The 25,992-nt window shown below is 32.9% G+C and overlaps 1 protein-coding gene across 7 annotated transcripts in view; it reads left to right on the top strand.

Moving 5' to 3' along the window:
- Nucleotides 1-6,828: 6,828 nt before the first annotated feature.
- The window catches only part of LOC139516275 (neuronal PAS domain-containing protein 3-like), a 94,537-nt gene continuing 75,373 nt past the window's right edge, over nucleotides 6,829-25,992 (top strand). For 2 of the 7 annotated variants that reach the window (XM_071306277.1, XM_071306278.1), the window contains exons 1-2: nucleotides 6,829-6,959; nucleotides 25,348-25,452. In XM_071306277.1, coding sequence (XP_071162378.1) covers nucleotides 25,409-25,452 — 44 coding nt within the window. In that variant the 5' untranslated portion in view covers nucleotides 6,829-6,959; nucleotides 25,348-25,408. Of the gene's footprint in view, nucleotides 6,960-13,817; nucleotides 14,009-14,146; nucleotides 14,340-25,347; nucleotides 25,453-25,992 lie in introns of those variants that run through there. The other 5 variants (XR_011662935.1, XM_071306276.1, XM_071306273.1 and 2 more) reach the window with 3 other exon arrangements.

The following is a 25,992-nucleotide window of genomic DNA, read 5'->3' on the forward strand; positions in this document are numbered from 1 at the left end:
TGATAGTGCGGATGGGGCATCCGTGTACTTGGTACACATTCTTGTTTAAAAAGTTATTTCGTTCTCAGAATATGATGGTGACTGTCTAATTTCAGTGATATTCTTACTCTCAAGTTCATTTGGGATATTTGAGATGTAAGAAGTCACTAAAATGTGGGTTAATGAGTGAAAGGGGATCATCAACATATCTGAAACTGAAATAAAAGATCTTTGTCAGATGCTTAACCAGTTCGGTTCGGAATGACATATCATCTGAGCGTCACTGATGAGTCTTATGTAGACGAAACGCGCGTCTGGCGTATAAAATTATAATCCTGGTACTTTTGACAACTATCAAGATCGAATATATCATATTGTATTTGTTCGAGTTTCCTTCATGATTAACCTTAATCATCTTCCAATCCTAGTTTGTGATATCAGCGAATACAGTCTATCGCCGGAATTTAACATGAGCAAGATGAGCAGAAACTGCTTTCCCTTTGTGACAATTCATTTTGTAGCATACGATGGTCGTGCCAGCTTCCTCCTTTTACCTTAAGAGTTTGAACAGATTAACAAAACTTAAAAAATAAACTTATTGATCAAATTCTAAATATTTTAAAAGGAACCAGAGGTGTTGTTTGAATACCTTTTTTAAAAGCAAACAGACAACCTTAGAAAATAGACAAAACAAAATTATCATTACTTATCTTCTAAAGTTAAAATAAAAAATAGTAGTGATTGTTAGATGCTATCAATTATACAAAATCATTAAAGCAACATGTAGAAGACAGATAATTTTGTCTGAATTGTTTGATATATCGTGTATAAATAACCGAAACACAGAAATTACAGAGTTCAAAATCATCAAGTTTGTATGTGTTACACTTCAGCATTACAATAGGAGTTAGTATTTGAACTATGGTGTTTTTACATTTATATGAGACTTTTTAAAAGATGAAGATAAGTAACGATAGTAAAAAAAGATTGGAAGTTTTTAAGATTGTGGTATATGTTACTTTGTAGGGGACGATGCTTTTTTAATACAATATGAAATCTGTTTTCAATATCAAGAAAAGCTTAGCTTGAATCAGAGCCATGTATTATATGTCTGCTTGAACATTACAACATTATCATTTTTGGTATAGTGCTTAAAAGAAAAAGCACTTTCTCAAGTAATTACATTGCGAAGAGTGTTTTCAAAATACGTTTTATGCTCTCCCTTTTCATCAAAATTATTTAATATGACGATGACCATCACTCAAAGTGCCGTTCGGGGAAATAAAAAAGACTTGCCAACTTTTCCTTTAACATTCCTGAAATTCGGACACGTGTTTTCAGATATCTAAATTAAGTACTGATCTAACATATCAACAGACGAAAATCTGTTTGAGGTCTCAATACACCCCTCACCAAGCATTGCCTTTGATAATGTGTAAAAAAAAAACCAACATAAAGAACTTATATGATCCGTCATTTTATCACTTTTGGTATTGGTTTTTTTCTTCACCAAATGTGTTGCTTAGATACCATTTTAAATCAAACAAATAAAACAGAAAGGCACTAACAAAAACATCATGACTGACTCTCATGAAGTCACGTGATAAAATTAACAAAAATGGACAGTATTTATAAGATATCAGTATTTATTTTTCCATCATCAAAGCATCAGAAGACAGAGAAATATGTCTGAATTGTTTTAATTATCACGTGTAAAGAAAGACGGATTTCCCGAGTTCAAAAAGATCAAGATTTGTCAATGTTGTAGTTACAACATTACAGTAGAAGGTAGGATTTGAAATATTGTCCGTTTACATTTACAAATGAGACATTATTCATTGTATTCAATTGTAACGACAGTTAAAACTCTTTGTTTTTTGTATTTTTGCAATTCGGTGTTGACAATGAATATTAATTGTATGGTCATTTTTATAAATTTTCTGTTTACAAAACTTAGAATTTTTCGAAAAATTAAGGATGGTCTTATCCCACGGTATTTGGCACAACGTTTTGGAATTTTGGGTCCTCAATGCTCTTCAACTTTGTACTTGTTTGCCTTTTTAACTATTTTGATATGAGCGTCACTGATGAGTCTTATGTAGACGAAACGCGCGTCTGGCGTATTAAATTATAATCCTGGTACCTTTGATAACTATTTAAGATTGTGGTTCTTAGTACTCTTGAGGGGACACTTTTTGTTTACGTTATATTATATTTGTTATCAATAGGAGAAAATTCGCTTTTAAAGATGGCATCATTATCATCAAATCATAGGATGTCTCTAATTAGATTCACAATTTTTATTAATGCTTAAGGGATCTTATCAAGATAGTGCTTTGCAAAATGCATACAAACTACGTTTTATACTCTCCTATTTTTTTATTGCTAGGAGATAACTTTCAGATAGAATGTATGATAGAAAAGTCACCGGAAAAGAAATCACAATTCACTTTTTTCCTTAATGACATCGAAATAACTTAGTATGACAGGAAACATTCTTCAAAATGCATTTTTGGGAAAATAAGATGGCATTGTCATATTTAATAGTTTTTCGTTAAAATGCAAACAAATCCAAATTTGCCACTATAGTAATGTATCAAAGCCATGATATCTGTTCAACTCTAGGATAATAATATTTAAAAAGTCAGAGACCTTGTTTGCACAACTTTGTTATAAACAAGCACACACCACAAACAAAACAATCTAAAACAGACAAAACAAAAGTATCACCACAAAACAAACACGAACCAAACGACAAAAAAACAACGCAGGACAAAAGTATTGTATTGGTAAGAGTCTTAGCACTAATATTTTTGATATTCTTACCTTTTAGGTCTGTTTGTTTTGTTTCATACATTGTTTTCAAAATAATGTATATATACGACTGTAATACAAGTATGAGGTTAAGCTAGCTATAAAACAAGGTTAAATCCAAAATTTCTACATAAGGAAATGCCTATACCAAGTCAGTAATATATAATTTGTTTTCCCTTCGTTTGGTATTTTTGAGCTTTCTGTTTTTTTTTCAATTTGATAAGGGAATTTCCGATTTGAATTTCCCTTGGAGTTTTGTATTTTGTTATTTAACTTTTAAGTAGATATTTACAACATAAGAGCATCAGTTGGTTACCTGTATAATCTTGATTCTGAAAAAAGGATTTCCCGAGTTCAAAAAGATCAAAACTTGGCAATGTTATAGTAACATTTTTACAAGAGAAAGTAATTTGAAAAATTTTGTCTGTTCATATTTGTAATGACAGGCAGGTAAAATGTTAGCAACGATAATTAACTTTTTTCGAAGTTTCCAAATATTGTGATACCTATTACCTCTGTAGGGGGTGATTATATTTCATATAATCATGACTAGAGTGTCTGAATGAGGTTAAAACAAGAATGTGTCCATCGAACACAGATGCCCCACTCACACTTTGTTCAGTGGACCTTAAACTGGGGTCAAAACTCTGATATGGCATTAAAACTAGTAAGAGCATATCATAAGAAACATATGTGTTTCAAGTTGATCGGACTTCAACTTCATTAAAACTGCCTCGACCAAAAACTTTAAACTGAAGCGGGACAGACGGACAAACGAACGAATAAACGCACAGACCGAAATACATAACGGCCCGAAGTGGGGCATAAAAAATAGAAAAATGGGATTATACTACAGACAAATGGACCAAAACAATAAAGAATAGAGAAATTAGGTCCACTAGTCACCCACTACCAATGCCCTCATATTAAAGTTACTGTTGTGCTAGTGAGGTTTAGCTAGCTATAAAACCAAGTTTAATCCACCATTTTCATTATGAAGAATGAAAATTGTGTAAATGTTGAATGCGTCAAAGAGACCATCCGACAAAGAGCAGAAAACAGTCCAAGAACACCAATGGGTATTTAACACAGCGAGAAAATCCCGCATTCGCAGGCGGGCTTAAGCTGGCCCATCAACGAAAATGTGAAAGTGGTTCAGTGAAAATGGACGCCACACAAAAATCCTAAACAAAAAATCTTCAAGACTAACACAGGCCAGAGGCTCCTGACTTGGGACAGGTGTTTCTGAATTTACTGAGTGACAATACACTGTGATTCATAACAGTACAAGAACAAGTCTGCTATTACAGGGGCGCAATTGGTGACCACAGAAAAACATACAACCTTTTTAAACATGTTTTGTGAGATCTCAAATGCCTGTGTCGATTGAGGAATATGACAAATGTTTTTCATTCGTTGAATGTGTATGGGCTTTTGATTTTGCCGTTTGGTTATGGACTTTCCGTTTTGAATTTTCATAGAATTTCGGCATTTTTTATATACTTTTTACCATGACCTTTTTCATCAAAGTTATTTAGTAGGACTAGGACTTTGCTTCAAAGTTCAAATTTTCGAAAATATAATTTCCTTACTTTTTTTTTGGTACAAATACTAGTATTGAAAATAAATACTGAGCTAACTCTAATATACATACAATTTTTTTAAAAATACACTAGAAAAAAAAAGCACAAGTCAGACAAGACAAACGTATCGTTTTTCGTGTGACGTTGATAATTAAAATGTATAGTATTCGTAAGAGTCAAGTAATTTATATAAGTACTTAAAAATCATCAAAGCATCAGAAGACAGTTTCGTCTAAATTGTTTGATGCATCACGTGTATATAACCCTTACTACTTGAAGACGGATTTCCCCGGGTTCAAAAAGATCAAAACTTGTCAATGTTATAGTTACAACATTACAATAGAAGGTAGGATTTGAATTATTGTCTGTCCACATTAACACGAGACATTATAATGACACTGAGGTAAGATGTGGGAAAAGACTTTTTTAAAGAATTTACAAGATTGTGGTATCGTTTTTTCATGGTAAAAAAGAGTGATAGATTTTTTGTCATTTTATTATCAGGAATAAATTCTTAGCTTGAAATAACATCATTGTCATCAAATGTACCATTTTGTAATGACATTCAATAGGTTTATTATCCCCAGCAGTAGAGTAAGGGCTCAGCCCCTAACTAACAAGCAGAATTTCTTTGTTTTGGAAGACGATTAGCTTATTTCTTCGACAACAAATGTATATGTATTAACTATTAAAAGTTTAAGAAAAAATTGGACAGACTTTGGTAGCCTTAAGAAATAGAATAAGACAGATGAAAAAAGAAAAATAGAAATGTTGATGGCTTTAAGAAATGATATTAGGCAGAAGAAAAGGAAAACAAATTCGATTCGAATTGATTAAATTAGAATAATTTACGACCAAAAAATAATGGCAAACATTTTTGAAGAAGAAAAAACAATCACACAAAAAAGCGTATGTTGAATTTTTCAAGGTATATTCAAGAAATCTTGGTTTGCTTTCAGGACGGGAAACAGAACAACAGCAATGCCAATTAAATTTGCGTTCTTCAACCGAGAAATCCGGTAAACAAATAAACATTTCCTAATTAGAAAGTTTCTCCGAATTTAAGCTAAATGAAACGTATACTAAAGCAGATATTTGTCGATTGAAATATCTATATCTATGTCTGAGCTGGCTATACATACGAAATACAAGTACAGATATTAAAAATAAGTAGAAACAATCATTGTAAGAATTATAAATGCAATGTATATATTAAATGACATGTACAATCATAATGCATTATTGCATATATAGTAGGAACATGACTTGCAGTTTTTAATCCATAATTTTGAGAAAATATCGATGTTAAAGACATAGGATTTTAGAGGTGACACCTTTGCAAGGGAACTGTCAATTCAGTCCAAAGTCCCGTAACCAGTACTTCAGTAATTGTATGAAAATAAGGATATTATTTATAGAAACTTGTGAAACAATTTCTAACACAAAATGAAATTTCCATCAAGATGAAACATACGCTATTGTATCCGTTTGAAGTGCCTTCGCTGATTAAAATTCGTCCTTCGTTCCCTGTTTGTCATGTCACTGAATACGACGTATTCCAAGGTTTTTTTTACCGTCCATTAGCAGCACGACGAGTGCCACACTGTGTGTGGTAGGAACTACCTTCTCTTCCGGAGAACCTGAGGATTTAGTTTTTAAGCACGGTTCATTGGATTTTTTTGTGATGGTGTTTCTTCCACTTCAGATTTGTGATGGGCACTCGGTGTATTCTTTCTGTTTTGCTATCGACATAAAGAGTCAGGGATCTATGAGGGGGTCTGCATAAGGGATCATTTTTTAATTTTTTAATTTTTAATGCGTCTGTATATTTTCATCTTTTTTTTCTCTACCCCCCCCCCCCCCCCCTTTTTCTGCACCTTTTGTCCATTCATGATTCTCTATTCTGTAAACCCCACTCTGACCCTCGATTATAAAACCCTTTTTATCTTCTCAGTGCCTTATGTAACAAAGTTATATCACAGGATTTTCGTACTTTTCGCATTGTTAAGCCATACGCATGCACCAGCACCGACTGACTTCGTCTGATGCTATTTGAGATCTTTCTGTAATTAAGAAACTTGTTTCTGTCAATACCCTCATCTCAACTTTGCCTGCTGTCTTATTTGAAAATAGATAGATGTACAAGAATTGAAGTTATTTGTGTTGATGCCTATGGGAAAATATTTATGTTTTCCAAAGCAGTATGTAATAAAAAATGTTATTGTTGTTTTGAGGCTGCCGACTTTCCGGTAACACGCAAGTCGAACATAAATTTGTTTGATTATTTCTTTTCATATATATTGTATACATTGAAATACCGGTTAATTGATTATGCATATAGTCTCCTATTTTTTACATTTGAACATCAGCTTGAAGCAATGGCAATTATTCCATATGGTGCTAAACGAGTTACGTTTCCTTATTTAATACGGACTTGCGTAAAATTTGTCAGACATTGTCTCTCTCATGCATACACATTCGTTTTTGCATAAAATAATTACTTCGATATACACAACAGCTTGTTGTCACAAACAGAACGACCTTCCGGATAAAACATCATAGTGGTGCATGCACTTGTAACAGGTAAGATATTGTATGCACAATGCAGTTTAGCTTGAATTTTTAAATGATTTTTTTACTATTGCACATTATCAAAAAGGCTTGTTCTCCACGATATTTGCTGCAAATGGAACACAATATAGGCGTCTGGGCTAATAGTCATGCCACCTTATGGATATCGTTCCTCTTCATTAGAGGATTTTAAACGAAAGATTATTTTCATAATCAATGACGGATCGGTTTCAAACTCGGAAAAAAGGGGGATGCTCAAATGCACTGTCTTAAACAAGATCCTATCCACAAAGCTTAGCTTATCATGTCGGTTTGTACAGTAGCTAACAGGTAACAGCCATGTGTAAGGGTCATCTTCATTAATTCTGCATGCAACTAGAACATTATTGAACGGCACATATAATGACTATTGAATGTTTGTTATTGTAACATTTTACCGAGACTGTTAAAAAAATAATTATTGGATTTGAAATTGCTTCCTCATATCACTTTGCAACCGGGGAGACAGGGGGCAGGGTGTGAGGTTAGAATTATTTTCTTAATAATGCTGCTTAGATTTCCATGAATTTAGAATTAACATATAATAGCATATAATAGAGGGGGAGGACAGGGGTACCCTTCTCCCTTCTCCCACCCCTCTTCTCCTTTCTCCTACCCCTCTTCTCCTTATTTTATTTTTTTTAATTTACCGGAAAAAAGGGAGATATTTTATTTTTTCATATTTTATTTTTTTCTCCAACTTTTTCTCCTTTCTCCCAGCCTTCCTCTCCTTTCTCCTACCCCCTTTTTCCTTTCTCCCACCCCCTTTCTCCTACCCCCTTTCTCCCTGTCTCCCTTACCCCTGTCCCCCCTCATAATAAGGGTAATCGAATTCGTTTTTATTCTTCTTCAGTATAAATCATCATACACGTGGGTCGTTTATCAAACATAAAAAAATAGATGCACGATGTACCATCACGAAAACATGAAAATCTAAAAAACTTGTTTATAATTATAACGAAAATTTCCGTAGGTATAACGTTTCAATTTGAAACTAAAATTTCGTACGACTATTCGGCTCCGAAAATAAACAATTTAAATTCAATTAATTGAATTTTAATATGTATTTATATCTGAAAAATATTGAACTTGCTATGACTTTATATGTTTTCGATATTGATTTTAATATGCAATTCCACAAGTCAAACGTTTTACTAGTAGATGCTTGTATACAAACCTTTGAAGTAGCCCTGTAATGTACTTTACCGGCTTACAAATTTCTCGTTGTATAAAAATTCTTGATCAGAGCAGATGTACAAATTTTAACCGACATTCTTGTCTGAGTTTTGTGGATAAAATCTTGTTTAAGACAGTGCATTTGAGCATCCCCCTTTTTTCCTATATTGAAACTGATTCGTAATTGGGCTTACTTTAACTTTTTTTTTACTTTTACTGGAGAAGTTTACGAAAATTATAATAGAAGAATGTACAATTGCTTGCCTGGGTAAATCCCCAATAACAAAACGTTTTTCAAAATGTAAAGTGTTGTAGATTTTATCCTTTAAGTACTTTTTCTGTGTACGTGATTGAAAATACGTTCAGATATGTAGATGATTTTTTTTGCATAAAGGCATGTTAATATATTCTATGAAGAAGTTTGTAGAATGACTTTGATGGTAATAATTCAATATTAGTTATAGATAAATATAACTTGAATAGATATCCCGAACAAGGAAGGGCAGAATCATTAATATAAAATTAAAATCGCAATAAGCATAAAAGTATTAAATTTATATATTTTACGAATTCCTCCTCGTTTCCATAAGACAAATCAAAATGCACATTAAGGCGCGTTCAAGTCAGCATGACTGTGCAAAACAAGAAATGACGATGCACTATTTGTTGTGTCAAAATTCCCGGAAGAAATTGTTTTACACATTAGCTGACAACATGCGGTTTACCGCAAATCCATTAAATATGTTAAGACAACTGCGCTTGTTTTACATGTCGTTGACATCACCGACGTCACATCTAGTAACTGTCATTTTTCATCAACTTTATCGAAATAGCGTTTTTGCAGAAGTGCTTCTCATAGCCGTACTCTGTCTAACGAACCATACACAACCAGATTGACCCTAGATCGAATTGTGCACTGCTCTCAAAAAGAGGCGAACGTTACCAAAGGAATTCAAACATATAGTCGAAAACAAAATAATAAACGCCACGTAAAAAGGAGAAGAAAGAAAATACCAATAAAAAACAAGTCTACATACCAACAGCATAGAAAACTTAAAGACTGGGCAACACGAACCCCTCCAAAAAACCTTGGGGTGATTTTATTTCGTCCGGAAGAATAAGCAGATCATGTTCCACATCTGACACCCGCTAAAAATTGAAGATAAAAATGTAACTACACTAATAATTCAATTGCACATATTGTCAATTACACAGGTTTACTCCACTATTTTCAGCATTAGGAAATGTTTGTACGAAGTTGTGATTATGACTGTTGTTTTCCATTCGTTTGATGTTTGCCATTTTATAAAAAAAAATGTTCGTTTTGAATTTACCATGGAGTGTAGTGTTTTTGTTGTTTTACCTTTATGTATGTTTTTCCCCCATGCCAATAGCAATAAAGAAAAGATAGTCTAATATATATGTCCCGGACGATATCAGTATTTGAACCGTACGCGTACGGTTGGACCGTATGTGTACTTTTTCAAGATACTCATAAGGTCGAACCGTACGCGTTCGATTTGACTAGTTTTAAAAAGTTGTTCAACTTTACTGATTAGATTCGAATATATATTGCAGAACAAGATAACTGAAATCTCGATATAATTTTCAAAGTGAAATTGTGAATTAAATAAAAATTCAATATTTTAACTATTTAAAGACAAGCTATACTAACATGTTTAACCCCGCCACATTATTTATGTATGTGCCTGTCCCAAGTCAGGAGCCTGTAATTCAGTGGTTGTCGTTTGTTTATGTGTTACATATTTGTTTTTCGTTAATTTTTTTTATACAAATAAGGCCGTTAGTTTTCTCGTTTGAATTGTTGTACATTGTCATATCGGGGCCTTTTATAGCTGACTATGCAGTATTGGCTTTGCTAACTGTTGAAGGCCGTACGGTAGCCTATAGTTGTTAATTTCTGTGTCATTTTGGTCTCTTATGGATAGTTTCTCATTGGCAATCATACCACATCTTCTTTTTATATATATCAATCTATTAATCTCCTGTATTTAGCAAATTACATGGAATTAACTTTCACTCATTGAAATGGAAGTTCTTGGAAGTAATCATAATGTTGAAAAAAAAAAATTGAGAATATTTAGGAACTTCACTTCAAAAACTTACAAAAATACTGGACAGAAGTTATAAAAAAAATCTATGGAAATAAAATAAGTAAAAAAAATAATAAAAACTTGTCAAAAACAACTGCAAAGATTTAGAAAAGTAGAGTTCTTTGTTACTCTAATAATCGGATCTTCCCCGATTGTTATAGGGTTGATGATTGTATTGGTAAAGATGCAAGTTTGTACAGACCGTCATGTATATTTTTTGCATATTAAGCATCTGACGTTCCTTGTGGTAGCAAGTCTCACCCTGGGTAAGGGTGCCAACATAGGATTCATATAGACAATTAGAACTAGACCGTACGAGTAAACCCATACGGTTCGACCGTACACGTATGGTCGGACCGTACGAGCATACACATACGGTCCGGACCGTACGCGTACGGTCTAAATAATCATATGGTCTGGAACATGCATACAAAATTAATTAGCATGTGGTTAGTTTTCACTGTTTTCTCTTCATATTTGGCAAATCTTCACTGTTTTCTTATTGAATTTGGCAAGTTAATTATATTGGATTGGAGTTTGAATTAGATTGTCACAAAAAATGTTTAACTCCGCCTCATGTTTGCACCTGTCCCAAGTCAGGAACTTCTAGCCATTGTGTTTAATTAGTGTGGAGTCCATTTCGCTTCAACTAGTATACATTATTCTTTTAATATGGGAGAGTTGACGCTTGCATCCGAGTGCAGGAATTTATCGCTCCGTTCAGACCCATTTGAAGCCTTGGGCTATTTTCTGCTCTTTGATCGTGTTGTTGTCTCTTTTTTTACAGATTCTCCTATTCCATTTTCAATTTGAATTCTATCTTGTTATTCTGCATACCAGTGCTGTTTGGATTGGTCTTACATGTACATATTATGTCTGTTTGGATTGGTCTAACCTGTTATGTCTGTTTGGATTAGTCTTACTTATTATATCAGTTTGGATTGGTCTTACCTATTATGACTGTTTCGATTAGTCTTACCTGTTATGTCTGTTTGGATTGGTCTCTGTTTGGACTAGTCTTACATATTATATCTGTTTGGATTGGTCTTACTGGCCTATTATGTCTGTTTGGATTGGTCTTACTGGCCTATTATGTCTGTTTGGATTGGTTCTTTTCAGGACCTTTTATAGCTGATTATGCGGTATGGGCTTTACTCATTGTTGAAGACCGTACGGTGACCTATAGTTGTTAATGTCTGTGTCATTTTGGTCTCTTGTGGACAGTCGTCTCATTGGCAATCATACCACATCTTCTTTTTTTTTTATATCTTACCTATTATGTCTGTTTGTATTGGTCTTACCTATTATGTCTGTTTGGATTGGTTCTTACCTATTATGTCTGTTTGGATTGGTCTTACCTATTATGTCTGTTTGGATTGGTCTTACCTTTTATGTCTGTTTGGATTTGTTTTACCTATTATGTCTGTTTGGATTGGTCTTTTATGTCTGTTTGGATTGGTCTTTTATGTCTGTTTGGATTGGTCTTTTATGTCTGTTTGGATTGGTTCTTACCTATTATGTCTGTTTGGATTTGTTTTACCTATTATGTCTGTTTGTTTTGTTCATATACCGTTGTCAATTTAATGGGATTTTGTGCGACTATCATGCAAGTTAGAGGTTTAGTTAAAACCAGGTTTCTACATAAGAAAATGCCTGTACCAAGTCAGGAGTATGACAGTTGTTATCAATTCGTTTGATGTTTTTGAGCTTTCGATTTTGCCATTTGATAAGGGAATTTCCTTGTGGAATTTTCCTCGGAGTTCAGTATTTTTGTAATTTTTTACTTTTTAACCATATATCGATCGTTAACAGAACTTTTAGTAAACCAAGTATTCAAATACATGTATAATAAAAAAATATCAACATAATGTTAACTGACTACATTTGTTCTTGTAAAATAAAAATAAAAAACATGCACCTTTCAAATTCATTACTTTACAATTTTACCTTACGTCATGCATTTCCCGCATGCATATAGCTTTGTACATTTTATTCCATGTCTTTGACACGCATGTATATATACGATTGTTGGGGGTCTTGCGAAAATCTGCAGAATCCCGTCTTTTTGTCTTTGCTTGATGTATTTGTTCATCGTCAAGTCAATCATGAATCTCAATCTAATACCCTCCGCTGAAGAAACAGAGTTGTTCATTGGTCGGTGTGTCTGTTTCGCCGTCTGTTATGCTTATGTTTACTTGTTATGTAACATGCCGACTATAAATAAAGCTTTGAATTGAATGAATTGAATATGCATCCGTTTGTAAGTTGATTCCGTTTGTAAGTTGATGAAGTAGAACTATCGGCACACTTTGCTTCCACAATTGTCCCAATACTTGAGACTGAATTTCAATAAAACTGTCGGTAAATCGTATATGTACAGTTTGAAATTGTTCAATGTCTCAATTTTGTATCCAAATCGGAAATAAGGTTTTTCATTGGTAGAATAGGGAATCTATGTACTATAGAGTGAGAACGTGTTGAAGACCGTACTTTGACCTATAACGGTGTACTATTACAAATTGTGACTTGGATGGATTACAAACCAAATTGAATCCTGTCTAAAATGTCAATAAGTAAGTATAGAAATAAGATGTAGGATATATGATTGTCAATGCGACATCTCTTCACAAGAGACAAAAATAAAGGTCATCGTAACGTAGCGTTTTTCCACACCAGGTAAATTCTCAATAAGTTTAACTATTTCCATCTAAATTTCACGGTTTTACAGCTTAGAGATATAAGAAGGCGTGGTTTGAGTGCCGCAATGAGCTCGAGACCACTCTCCTGTATTTTACTTAACGGCGAACTTGATTAGGGACAGTCAATTGGGATATGTCCGTTCAGAGTAGTCATAGAAAGGTTATATCTGAAAACGGCCGTTTAAGATTGCATGTGACAGTCCGTTGAGAGTAAATTATATTGCCAGAATATATGATTCTTGAATATTGACTTCACACGGCCTGATAGTTTTGTTATAATTCATATTCCAAATTTTTAAAAGTTACATTCTTAACAAACTAATTGTAGAAAGTGTTGTATTTGCCATTCCTCCCCATAACAAATTTAGACGACTTTTAAAAAAAAATTGAAAACAACAATTATAGAGGAAACTATAAACTATATACTAGACTCAGAGACCTCATCAGACTACAATAACATGTTTTGGGGCTACTCACTTTCAGAAGTTTGCCTCCCACAATTCAGTCTACTCCTGCGCCACTGCTATTATAACTTCTTGGTAGTCTTAGACTGAAGCAAGTTTCTTGGTTAATAAATTCTGTATCTACGTCATCTAAATTTATATTGCTGTTATTGTCGCTTCTTTTATGCAGAGACACATACTTTTATTTATTTTATATGTCTGATTTCAGTAATATCTTTCTTAAACAATGATCTTTTGCATAAAATTAAGCGTTTACCTTTAGCCGCACTGCAATCTGCCGTGATCATCGATACACGACCAATACACGACAACCGCGCACCTGTCATTAGTGAAACGTTTTAGTGAGACTGTACTGTAATTGTGTATTACCTGTTCTACGACAAAGTTCCGTTTCCGCAAACACTCAAGTGATTGAGATATTTTCTCAACGAAATTAGGACAGAATGAACGGATCGAAAATGGGTCGTCTAAAATATGATATTTCAACCGTTTATATTGACTCTAATGAAAGATAAATACTGTTAATAATAGGGCACAGGTTATTTTAACAAAATGCCTACCTGTAAAAGGTAAGCAATACACAAACAATTAGTTGTGTACATGAAAAGATAGTAAACAAACCCCCCTTTTTATTTTGTCACAAGTTTACGAAAAACGTAATGATTTCTGACCAACATTCCATTGTTTACTATGTACATTGATAAATTGCAAGAGTATTGTATCGTACTGTACATAAGGGGGAAGTCAAAGAAATTTGTCGACCTCGGATGTCATGGTACACAGTCAATTACATTGTACTTTTACTTGTAGTGTTATTATTGTAACAACACAACTTTCTTTTCTTTTTTTATCAACAGTAAGATTTCTGTGCATTCAGATGGCAGATGCCAATCGAGAAAGGTAATTTGTGATATTCCAAAAATATATTGTAAAACCCTTAAGGGATATTATAGACAAGTTAGCATGATGTTATTATTAATTGAAATTAAATAATTGGTATGGAAAAAAACTAGATACAATTATTAGTCACTTCAACCAGATATGGAATGAATTAGGAAAAATCAGATATATATTCTAGTTAAATGCCATAAAAGATTTGTTGTGTCTGCTAACCCTACATACCCTAAATTTCTTTGTGGCATTGAACAATCACTTTTTCATTTTAAACCAAATGAGGTAAAGTTATGATGTCTTAGACCCCCATTCAAACTAGCATTTTTTTGGTGATCTAACTTAAACCAGTTAGTGTTCACATTATCTTTAATCCCGATGATCTCTATCTTTTTAATCTGTACCACTGCATTCACACTACAATTAAAGATGCAATCAATATGAGCTAATCCTGTGAAATTGTAAACACTGTGTATACATGTAAATAGAAGTATTTAATCAAAATAATGTGTTGGTACACACACTTGTACAAAAATAACTGGATGAATTTCTTGCTTCACTTAAAAATCAGAAATACATGTTCAAATGCTATCATACAGCTGTTTTATGTAGTTTTCGTTTATTTTGCTGCCATTCATGGACACAAATTATTTTCGATTCAATTGTATGAGATCAATCTCTCGATTCAATGCGTTCACATTGGTCTTAAATCAAGAATCCGGAATTTTTTTCACCCAATTTCGGTCATTTTTTGATAACTTTAAAGTTGGTGCCCTTTTTCCAAAATAGGTTATAAAATCGTTCAAGAGTAGTTAAGGGAAGGCAACAGTATGAAAATGAAAGATTTTAATGACTCGAAATGATCAATTTATCAGACATCGCTAACTTTTCCTTCGATTTTGAAGACAAACTAATAACCGGATGTTTTGAGACAGTAATAAAAGGAGTAATTCCGGACTCATTTCCGGGATTAGATTTGTTTATCAAATTGACAGGAAATCATCGGCTTTTTAATTTTTTACCTTTGATCGTGTTTGAATATTAATGATAATAGTTGTACTTGTTTTATTTAGCATGAAATCATTTTGAATTTACAATTTCGTGTCTAATCTGGGGAAGAAAATTGCACATATGCGTATTACATAGTAAACAAAGCATGTGTGTTAGAAGTGAAAAAAATACTTTTTTCTACGTTTGATTTAATTTTAATTCAGAATTTGCATTGTCTTAGCTGAAAGTAATTAAATAATGAAGACAGTTGTTATGGAATTTTAATTTATTTACAATTTAGTTCAGAGCTTGTGATCAATAGCAGGGCTCACACTACTTTAGAATTATAGGGAGAAGTGACTTCTCTTTTTGAAAGTGATAGGGAGAAGTGGTGAGATTTGAAAGAGAAGTGCTCATTTCCGCAGTGCGCTACAATGTTTGGATTTTACTATAGTCTAAAGGGTCATATGTAAATAATGTTCTTTTTATATTATTCAATTCATATCGGAGTATACAATTAAAGTAACATTTCAAATCAAAGTTGTTTAAGTTTTACTAAGGTTCTTGTGAGAAACTACCAACTAAATATTTAATATCTAGCACTAAAAAAAAATATTTTTTTATTTTAAAAAATGTAAAGAAATTATAATATATCAATTACAATTTAATTCAAATCCATCTTGTGTATGAAATTCAGTGTTTCTCATAAAAAATATAAAAGTTATTAAGCTGGGCCATGATATAATTAATAGTCTAAGAGTTAAGCAACTTTGAAACAATACATAAAAAATATAGGGAATTATATACACCCAATCAATTAGATGTAACCAAAAGTCTCTTAATGCGTGTGGAATACGTAATTTTTCCCTTTGGGATCAATATTCTTCTGTCAGCTGTTCCATCCGTCCGTCCATAGTAATTATTGTAACAGTACGGATTTCGGTCATAGCTGGTCAGGTTCAGATCTGTAGTTTAGAAATCGGTCAATGGCGGACGAATGCACGAAAATTTACAAAAAAAACCGATGTTTGACAAGTTATTTGGAAAGGAACATGACGTTTTTAATGCAATAAATGGATTAAACATTTACTGGAGGCAACTTTTATCACGTTTAAATGAAGTAACAAACTTATTTTGCGCTGAAATTTCGGTTGATGTACGTTTTGGAGTAACAAGCACCGGAACTTGCAGAAATGCACAAAGTGATAAAAAGTTGTATTTTTATCAAATAACCTGCTACACACTGCAAAGACAATGCTTCAACCTCTTTTCTCAAGATAATGAATCGTTTATGTCTAAATTTCTTTAATTATCAATAACAAATTGATGTTTCATCAACTTGGTAAAAATTGAAAATGTCTGATGACGGAAGCGACTGAAAGCGAGTATCGTCAAGAACAGGGCAACTTGTTTTTTCGCTTTTGGGGGTAGAGGAAAGCGAAGTGACGGACGGGAAAGCGACTTCTTCGCCCAAGTCGCCTGGTAGCGTGAGCCCTGAATAGTTGTAAAGCAAAATTATATCCGGGTGAAATTTGATCCGGAGGAAAAAATGTCACAGTAGTTGTTGTTATTTTTTTATCCGGAGGAAAATATTTCCCTGGGATATTTTTTCCTTTGCCGTGAAATTATATCTGGGTAGTTAACTTATTGAATAGTTATTAGAAAAAAACTTATCCTTCAAAATACTATGAAATAATAATAGTGTATTTGAAATAAAGCGAAATTGTTACAAAAAAAAAATGTATTATAATGAGAAATAATTTCACAAATTATCCTTGAAAAAATTTCCTTAAATATTCAAGTCAATATCATCCTTTTAAAAAAGAAAATTATCATGAAACATAGGGAAGAAAACCAGAAGTTATTTCAAAGATCGTAATTGTGAAAATAATATCATGATTAAATAAGGTTAGTGAAATACCGATGAAATAATATCGTGATTAAATAAGGTTAGTGAAATACCGATGATGTAAAAGTGAGTTGTTTTCAGATCTCAGTACAAATATACATTTAAAAGTAAGGTAGAAATATAGTTGCATTACTACTGTTAACAGTAATAGAAGAATTTGATTATGATGATATTTTTAACTATATAAATAGTTTTGTCTGGAGACAGAGATGTAGTTGTTGATTATATGGAAATCAGATAAATCATAGCATAATAATATATTGGAACAAAAGCATGTTTAACAGCTGGATAGTTTTTACCTGTGAAATGTTATCTGTCTTATAAAATCAAGTTGTAAGTCATCTTTTTATATACATGATATAAATGAATATATAAAAAATAAGATTGAAGGAAAAATTTCACTGCAAAATAGATTCAGAAATATATTATATTAATATCTTTAAAATATAAATTGTTCATAATTACCTCCCTTTGATAAATTATGCAAATTTGATCTACCTTTGTGAAGTATTTTATAATTATAGTCAGGTATATATTGATTGTGAGTAACTTACATAGTAGTTAATGGGACTCTATTTCACACGGTTCTGTGAAATATAGTACGACAAATATAGACCGGTACATACTATCTGCATAACACAGATAGATTTTCACTCCTCTGGAAAAAATCAACCTGTGAAATACCATGCCTGGAAAAAAATTACCAGAACAAATTATCCTCAGGATAAAATATCACAGAGGAAGAAATAAACCGTTACATAGTCAGGTGAGAATTAAAAACACAGGTAAAGAGATTAGTGATCATTAGCCAATATTCCCTCCCCTGAGGCATAACAAAAGTTATTAGGAGGGCCCTCAGGATTGTAACACTATACTGGAGTGGCAGTTTTATTACAGGAAAGGGATAACAAAATGGCGATTAAGAAAACAGATCTCAACGAAATGACCGAAATTATTTCTGTCAAAAAAAAAAGACCGAAATCCAAACAAATCATTTAAGACTTTTGAGTTTCCAAATCAGTCATGACTGGCATATATATATGACTGTTTCCCGACCTTTGGCTTAAATTGATCTAAAGTGAACGGACCTAGATTAAATCGATCTAAATGTCCAAGCATGAACAGGGTCTTACATGTAGATCTCACCAATTGTTGAATTGTCTTTGGCGGTGTAATAATAGAAATAATTACACCTTATGTAAGAATCCAGGTTTTTGATTGGTTAATAGCCAGTGTATTTTTCACCAATTTACTGTTATCAAATGAATATCGTTCATTTTTAACGCCGCCGGGGTATTTGCTAAAAGGATATGCCTTTTTTACCCTCTCTGCCTTGGTATTTGCCAAAAAATACTCTATCCGACTGGACGCTTGTAACGTCACGATCATCAATGCGTTTTAGTACATTAACATTCGGTGTAATTAAGGGCATATCCAACAGTTTATTTTTGACGGTGAGAATTTTTTCCCGTAAAGATATTTCATTCTTCAATTGACAGAGAATAAAATTTTGCCAAAAAAAATATTTGTTGTCGATTTCGTTTTTGCAAAAAATACTGCTGAAAATTGGACATTTTTGCAATTTTGAAGAAATAAACGTTTTTTATTTAAAAACAATAAATATGATTTTTTAATCAACATATACTTATATAATGGGGCTCAAATTGAAGCAACATAGTTCAAGATGGTTAGAAAAATCTAACTTTACCATTTAAAGAATTAATTATTACTCAAATAAAGCAAAAAACGTCATGGTTATCCCCAAAAACGGCAAGAAATGTACATTTGAAATGCACATTTTAGATTTTTTTAAATATTTCTAACGGTGTCGATTTGACCAAAGTAAGATATGTTATTCTTTGAAAAAGATGGAACGTCATAACGTTTTGAAAAATATTTGTCACCATACTCGTTTTTGAGAAAAATCCAGAAATATAATATTGTTTACTCTATCCCTTCCGTAAGCCTCGCAAATTGCGCCAAAAATTAAGACGTTTCTGGACGAAACGTTATATTTCCCCGCTAATTTTTCAAAGGCAGTGCGACGTTGTTGCAGACTGTGACTTTGTTGGATAGTTGTCTCGATAGCACTCATATCGCATCTTCTTATTTATAATGGACCAGTATCTGTACGAGATAATAATTCAGTTAGCTTTACTATTGTGTTCGTCAAAATTGTGAAACATGCAAACAATTAATCCGAATAATTCAGTCGGTATATTCCGCTGATCTAAGATTACAAGTAGGAGAGATTGATTACGGGGAGGGACTGAATTATTCGGGTTAGCAAACCATGGAATTACAACCTATTAAAAAAGTCCCCGGTCCCTCTGGTATATGGTATTTCCCCTTTTAAAACAAACGAATTACACGTTAGAAATCCGTTTCTGTGTGTCGGTCTATAGTACAAAGCAGGGTTAATTTTCATATTATATTTACATTTGATGTTTTTGTTCTGATTATTCATTTTATATGCCACTTGACGTCCGTCATCCATAATCATTATTTATTTTACCGTTACTTTACAATGAAGTGTTTTTCTTACACTGATTTATATTACACCGTCTATATTATTTCACATATCGAAATCAATAAAGAGCATGTGAAATTTTGCAACCAAACACTTGTCTAAAATCTCTCCGACTCTATATTATATATTCATGTTGCAGTTTTGTTTTTTTCTTTCTTTACAGGCTTCTAGCTATAAAAAAAATCTGTATGTTGACTCTTAGTGTTTTGAATTATATGTGTCGTTGGGTTGCTGTCGTATTAATGTATACCTTTAAAATCTTTTTCATAAAAAAAGGATTGATTGGGTATAGAAATATTCTGATCACATCTCTGGACTGCTCCCGTCCAACAGTTACGTGTATACATATCTCAGATGTATAAATTTGCAGCCTCGTTTAGTTGAAATAAAAATGTCGTAATATCAGACGCATAGAGTAAGGAGAGTTATCTATACGTTAAAATACCATCTAAATAAATGGTTGAAGCGATATACGAACTTCGAATAAAATCTATAAACAACAACAAAGGTCACATGAATCTTCAAATAAGTCGCATCTGTTGCGCCTATTGCAGTTGTAGATGAAAAAAATACTTTGATTAACAAAACAGTTCAGTAAGACATTAACTTGGAGAATAAACGAAACGGCCGAAAAATGTTGAATGTTATTATAAATTGTGGCCATTTTTTTCATGTGTTTTTGCTTTTATGACATATTTACAATATATAAGTATATGAAATTGACACGGTAATTTTTCCACATAAACGAGCCTGACTGCCGTGGTATAACGCTTCAATATATGAGTTATTGCATATATACACAATGGAAATTGTTTTCTGTTCTACTGCCCTCTACATAGTTTGGCTACATACAATGTAACCACTGATGTAGACATTGATTATTCAAACAAATGAATTCAAAGAGAAAGATGCGGAAAGAAATTCTAAAATTTTCGTTTAGAAATAAGATATAAAATAAAAATAAAATACCAAAACTGGAGTACTGTTTGAGACACTTATCAGTTGAGAACTAATGATTATGCATCACTATATGAAACTGATGAATTGATTGCTCTCGTGCTCCAGTGGCAAATATCTCACGCATATTTACGACGAGGTGAGAAAGGATCTGAAGTAAATGATTCATAAATGTACATTATCAAGATATAAAGAGTGTACTGGCGGTAAAATGTATGCCGTACTAGATAAAGTTGAATAATGATCAAAATATTGACTTACACTATTAGCCCCCCACCCCCCAATTTTGAATTATGGTATTTCGATGGCTGTTTTTTTTTCCAATCCTGTTATGGACCCGCTGACTTAAGAGGGCGTGTCTAATTAGTCAAGACCTACACTGGTTTTTTGTTTGTTAAAATATATTTATTCCCTCATACATAAGTAAACACCAACATCGTCAGATATTTTCCACTTGTATGTCAGTGTATATATTACAATGTTTTCCTAGTTCAATGTTTTTTTTAGCTCACCTGACCTGAAAGGTCAAGTGAGCTTTTCTCATCACTTGGCGTCCGTCGTCCGTCGTCCTGCGTCCGTCGTCCGTCGTCCGTCGTCTGTAAACTTTTACAAAAATCTTCTCCTCTGAAACTACTGGGCCAAATTCTACCAAACTTGGCCACAATCATCCTTGGGGTATCTAGTTTAAAAAATGTGTGGCGTGACCCATCAAACCAACCAAGATGGCCGCCATGGCTAAAAATAGAACATAGGGGTAAAATGCAGTTTTTGGCTTATAACTCAAAAACCAAAGCATTTAGAGCAAATCTGACATGGGGTAAAATGGTTGATCAGGTGAAGATCTATCTGCCCTGAAATTTTCAGACGAATAGGACAACCTGTTGTTGGGTTGCTGCCTGTGAAATGGTTATTTTAAGGAAATTTTGCAGTTTTTGGTTATTATCTTGAATACTATTATAGATAGAGATAAACTGTAAACAGCAATAATGTTCAGCAAAGTAAGACCTACAAATAAGTCAACATGACCAAAATTGTCAGTTGACCCCTTAAGGAGTTATTGCCCTTTATAGTCAATTTTTAACAACTTTTTGTCATTTTTTGTAACTTTTCTAAAAATCTTCTTCTCCAAAACTACTTTGCCAAATTTAACCAAACTTGGCCACAATTATCATTGTGGTTTATAGTTGTAAAAAATGTGTCCGTTGACCCAGCCTACCAAACAAAATGGCCGACATGGCTAAAATTAGAACATAGTGGTAAAATGCAGTTATTGCTTTATATCTTTGAAACTAAGACATTTAGGGCAAATCTTTCAAGATTTAAATGTCCATCAGAATAAGATATATCCCCTCACAAATTTTGAGTTGAATCAGACAACCTGTTGTTTGGTTGCTGCCCTAAAATTGGTGATTTTAAGGAAATTTTGCAGTTTTTGGTTATTATCTTGAATACTATTATAGATAGAGATAAACTGTAAACAGCAATAATGTTCAGCAAAGTAAGATCTACAAATAAGTCAGCATGATCAAAATTGTTAGAGGACCCCTTAAGGAGTTATTGCCCTTTATAGTCAATATTGAACAACTTTTCGTCATTTTTGTAACTTGTATAAAAATCTTTTCTAAAACGACTTGGCCAAATTTAACCAAACTTGGCTACAATCATAATACTAGGGTATCTATTTAAAAAAAAAGTGTCTAATGACCCCACCTACCAACGAAGATGGCCGACATCAGTAAACACATTAACAGGTGAGCGACACAGGCTCTTGAGAGCCTCTAGTTTATTACTGTGTCATCTTTTGTTTTACATTGTTTTCCGGTTAAAGGTCGTATTTATTTAAAGAGCTACTGTAAATATATTAGCACTTCAACGCAAAGCTAGATGCATGATAAATGTTAGTTTTACGCCATATTTTATTTTTCTCAAGAAACCATTTTTTTTCATCTTTCTCAAGTAAAACCAAACTTTGAGTTTTTTTAATCCTGAATGACAATCTCTCGGAAAAGTTTGGTAAAGAACTAATTACAATTTGTGTTGCATTCTAATGCAATAATAAATCATTACACATTTCCTTTCTACTGTATTGAAGATAATTTTCATAAAACGGAAACTTAAGTGAGTATGGTCTAGTAATGATTAAGATAATTGTAGTTTTTTTTATAATAGACAAAAAGGACAAAGATATCTTTTAAGTTTTGAGTTCTAGTTCTGTTAATATCCTGTATGAGATTTTTGCCGATTCCCGCCGTGCCCTTTCCTTTGAGGAAAGAAACCGCCCTTTCCAGACGGCCATTATGACGTCGTTGAAACACCCTGAAATTACGGGGAACAATAGACGACGGTTACGTTTGTTATTACCTCCCCTGAAACTGTTGGATATGCCCTTAAACAGATATATCATGTTATTGAGGGGTATTTGCGAAAAATACCAGTCTTGAGAATGAATTTCCCTCGCCTTACGGGTCGTGAAATTTAACATTCTCTCGACTGGTATTTTTCGCAAATACCCCCCCTTAACATGATATATCTGTTCATAATTTTTTTTTTCTTCAACTACATGTTATAGCTAGCATTGAATGAAATGAACGAGTAAAAACAAAGCGTGTACAAATTGTAAGGGAACTTATTTTGGCAGCTTGACTCTCTTTTGTCCTCAAGTGTGTTTTCAGTGACAAATTTGTTGTATGCAGTCCTGCACCATTTTTTCCACACAGCCCTCAAAATGGTTATACCTTCATTATTTGTATTCCAAATTTCATTCTGGTCCACATGGTCCAGAGTGAGACTCCAGCCAGAAGTTGGACCAGATTGGATTGATCACTTTCATCATGTTCATTGATTAAAATTTTTTCAAGATTTATGTCGTTTCACTAGAATAATTACTGAACATTTAGCCCAAACAATGAACATATTTCGCTTGCTGATGAAAACAAAATATTTATAGTGCCACTATTGGTTTTCATTTATGGATTGTAGTTTTTATTGGTACATCTCCATGAAAGGTCTTTCTCTTTTCTGTTTAAAACATTTTATTTAAATCAATTGTGACACGTACACATTTTTGTGTTAAGATGTCTTTTAACTCTGTATAAACTAAAAAATGTTTTTGGCTGCATTAATGTGCATTACATTGTACTTATCATTCTTATTAACAACAAAAACAAGTTGAGTTCTACTTGTGAAACGATTATAACTCTGTAATATTATAGATTGTCATTTAGTCATAAGACTCATTGCAGGAGTCCTCAGTTAAACTTTTTGTATCAGTTATCTATTATATAAACTAATTATTATATTATGATCTGTTAGCATGGTTAGACAAACAGATTTTTATCCGATAACCATTTTCTGTTTCATACATTTCAACCCTCAGCAGTTACAAATGTATAGAGCTGACTATTTGTATGTTATTTCATAATTATTGATTTCAGTATCAGTTTCATTGAAGTTGACATTTTTTCTACCAAATTTCAAGTACATGTAGTCCTCATGAGTAATATGGAATGCCTCTTCCCTGTCCCAATTTATTTCAGAAAAAGATTTAATTGTGTTATTTGCAGCTGGTTATTTGGGCTATTTTATGGAATTACAATATGAAAATCATTGCAATGCTGTCCAGTCGTCGTGCATAAGCTTTTTAGTACATGAAATAAACTTGAGGATTTGAGTTTTAATCCTGCATGTAGCAGGTGTGCTTCACTCTTAATTGACTAGGATTGACAGTTTTCCTGTCAAACATCCATTAGTTCTCTCCAGGCACACTTTCCTACTTCACCAAGTAAAAGCTGCATGACGGCTACAAAATAGCACAATTCAGTTGCAAAATACATTTATTATTGAAAAAACTGAGAAAAAAAACCTTAACCTTTACATTATTTCATTACAGAAAATTTGATAATAAACATAGTATGTATGGTTATTGCTTCTCACTTAGGAACAAAAACAGTCGGATAATTTAAAAAGGAAGCTTAAGAAAGGAAATGTCTAAACATATATAATCATCTGAACCATTAGATGTACGAATGATATTGATTTCAGTATCTAAATGTATGGCTTCATGTCAAATCCTACTGATATTTCCTAATGATCTACTAGGAAATAACAAATAAAGATAATATGGAAGGATGTTTGTTTATATTTTGTTGTAAAAATTGTAATTAAAGAGGATGAAAAACTGATTTTTCACAATTCAAGGTAGCCGAAAGCTTTATATGGGTACTAATTGCTGTTTGATTTTTTGGTCAAAAGGTGACTCAGTTTGATTAGGAATGTTATATGAAATATATATGAAATATATATTTTTTAACGAGAGTGCATTGACTCTTAAAAAACCAAGATAAATTATTGTTATATGAACAGTCATGGCAGTAATCATCGTAATGAACTGAATTATAATACATCTCAGCCTTCACTATAAACTTTTGAGTCCACAAGCAGGAAGTTCAAATTCTTGAAAATTTTAGTTGGATTCTATTGGCTTGTAGAAATGATTTTACAAGCTGGAAAGCAACTTTACAAGCCAATGCCGTAGGACTTGTGGTTAAGCTTGACGACTGTGGCATCTTTTCAGTTGTCAAAGAAGGAAGTGTATTTATAGAACTTATCAAGTTGACCCTTTTCTGTTTCAGGTTAAAGCCATTACTGGATGAGGATAGTAGTCCAGATATCGTTGATGATGATGACGATGAAATGATGGAAACTCAAGGAGGAACGAAGCACAGAAAACTTACAAGGTAAAATCTATTTTAGCAATTTATAATGTTGATACACTTGCCACCATACAAAATGGAGTAATCCTCCGGATGTGAGAGTTTCTCACTGCATAGAAGACCCATTGGTGGCCTTCAGCTGTTGTCTGCTCTTTGGTCAGGTTTTTGTCTCTTTGACACGTCCCCCATTTCCATTCTCAATTTTAATACATATGTGTAGCACTCAACTGTCTATCCAAGAGCAGTAGCATTTAGGCAGGACTAACTTATTTATGAAGGTCCATACAGTCACCTACATGTAAATTTATGGGCCAGCTAATTTTAAATCTCGTCTCTGGATGAAGAATTTTTTGGCTTTGTTGAAGACCCTTTGGCTGTTTTCTGCTTTGTTTAGGTTGTTGTCTCCTTGACACAATTTCCATTCTGAAATTTATCAGGTAATATGGTAGGATTTTTTTATGAATAAATTTTGCATTACATTTTCTGTGACAATGTCTTTGAACTCGAACCAAGGCAATCTGGCAGTAATTTGTTTAGTACTAAATTTTTACGATCCAATGCACA

Source organism: Mytilus edulis, chromosome 3 (genome assembly GCF_963676685.1).
Source record: "Mytilus edulis chromosome 3, xbMytEdul2.2, whole genome shotgun sequence".
In the NCBI taxonomy this organism is placed as follows: domain Eukaryota; kingdom Metazoa; phylum Mollusca; class Bivalvia; order Mytilida; family Mytilidae; genus Mytilus; species Mytilus edulis.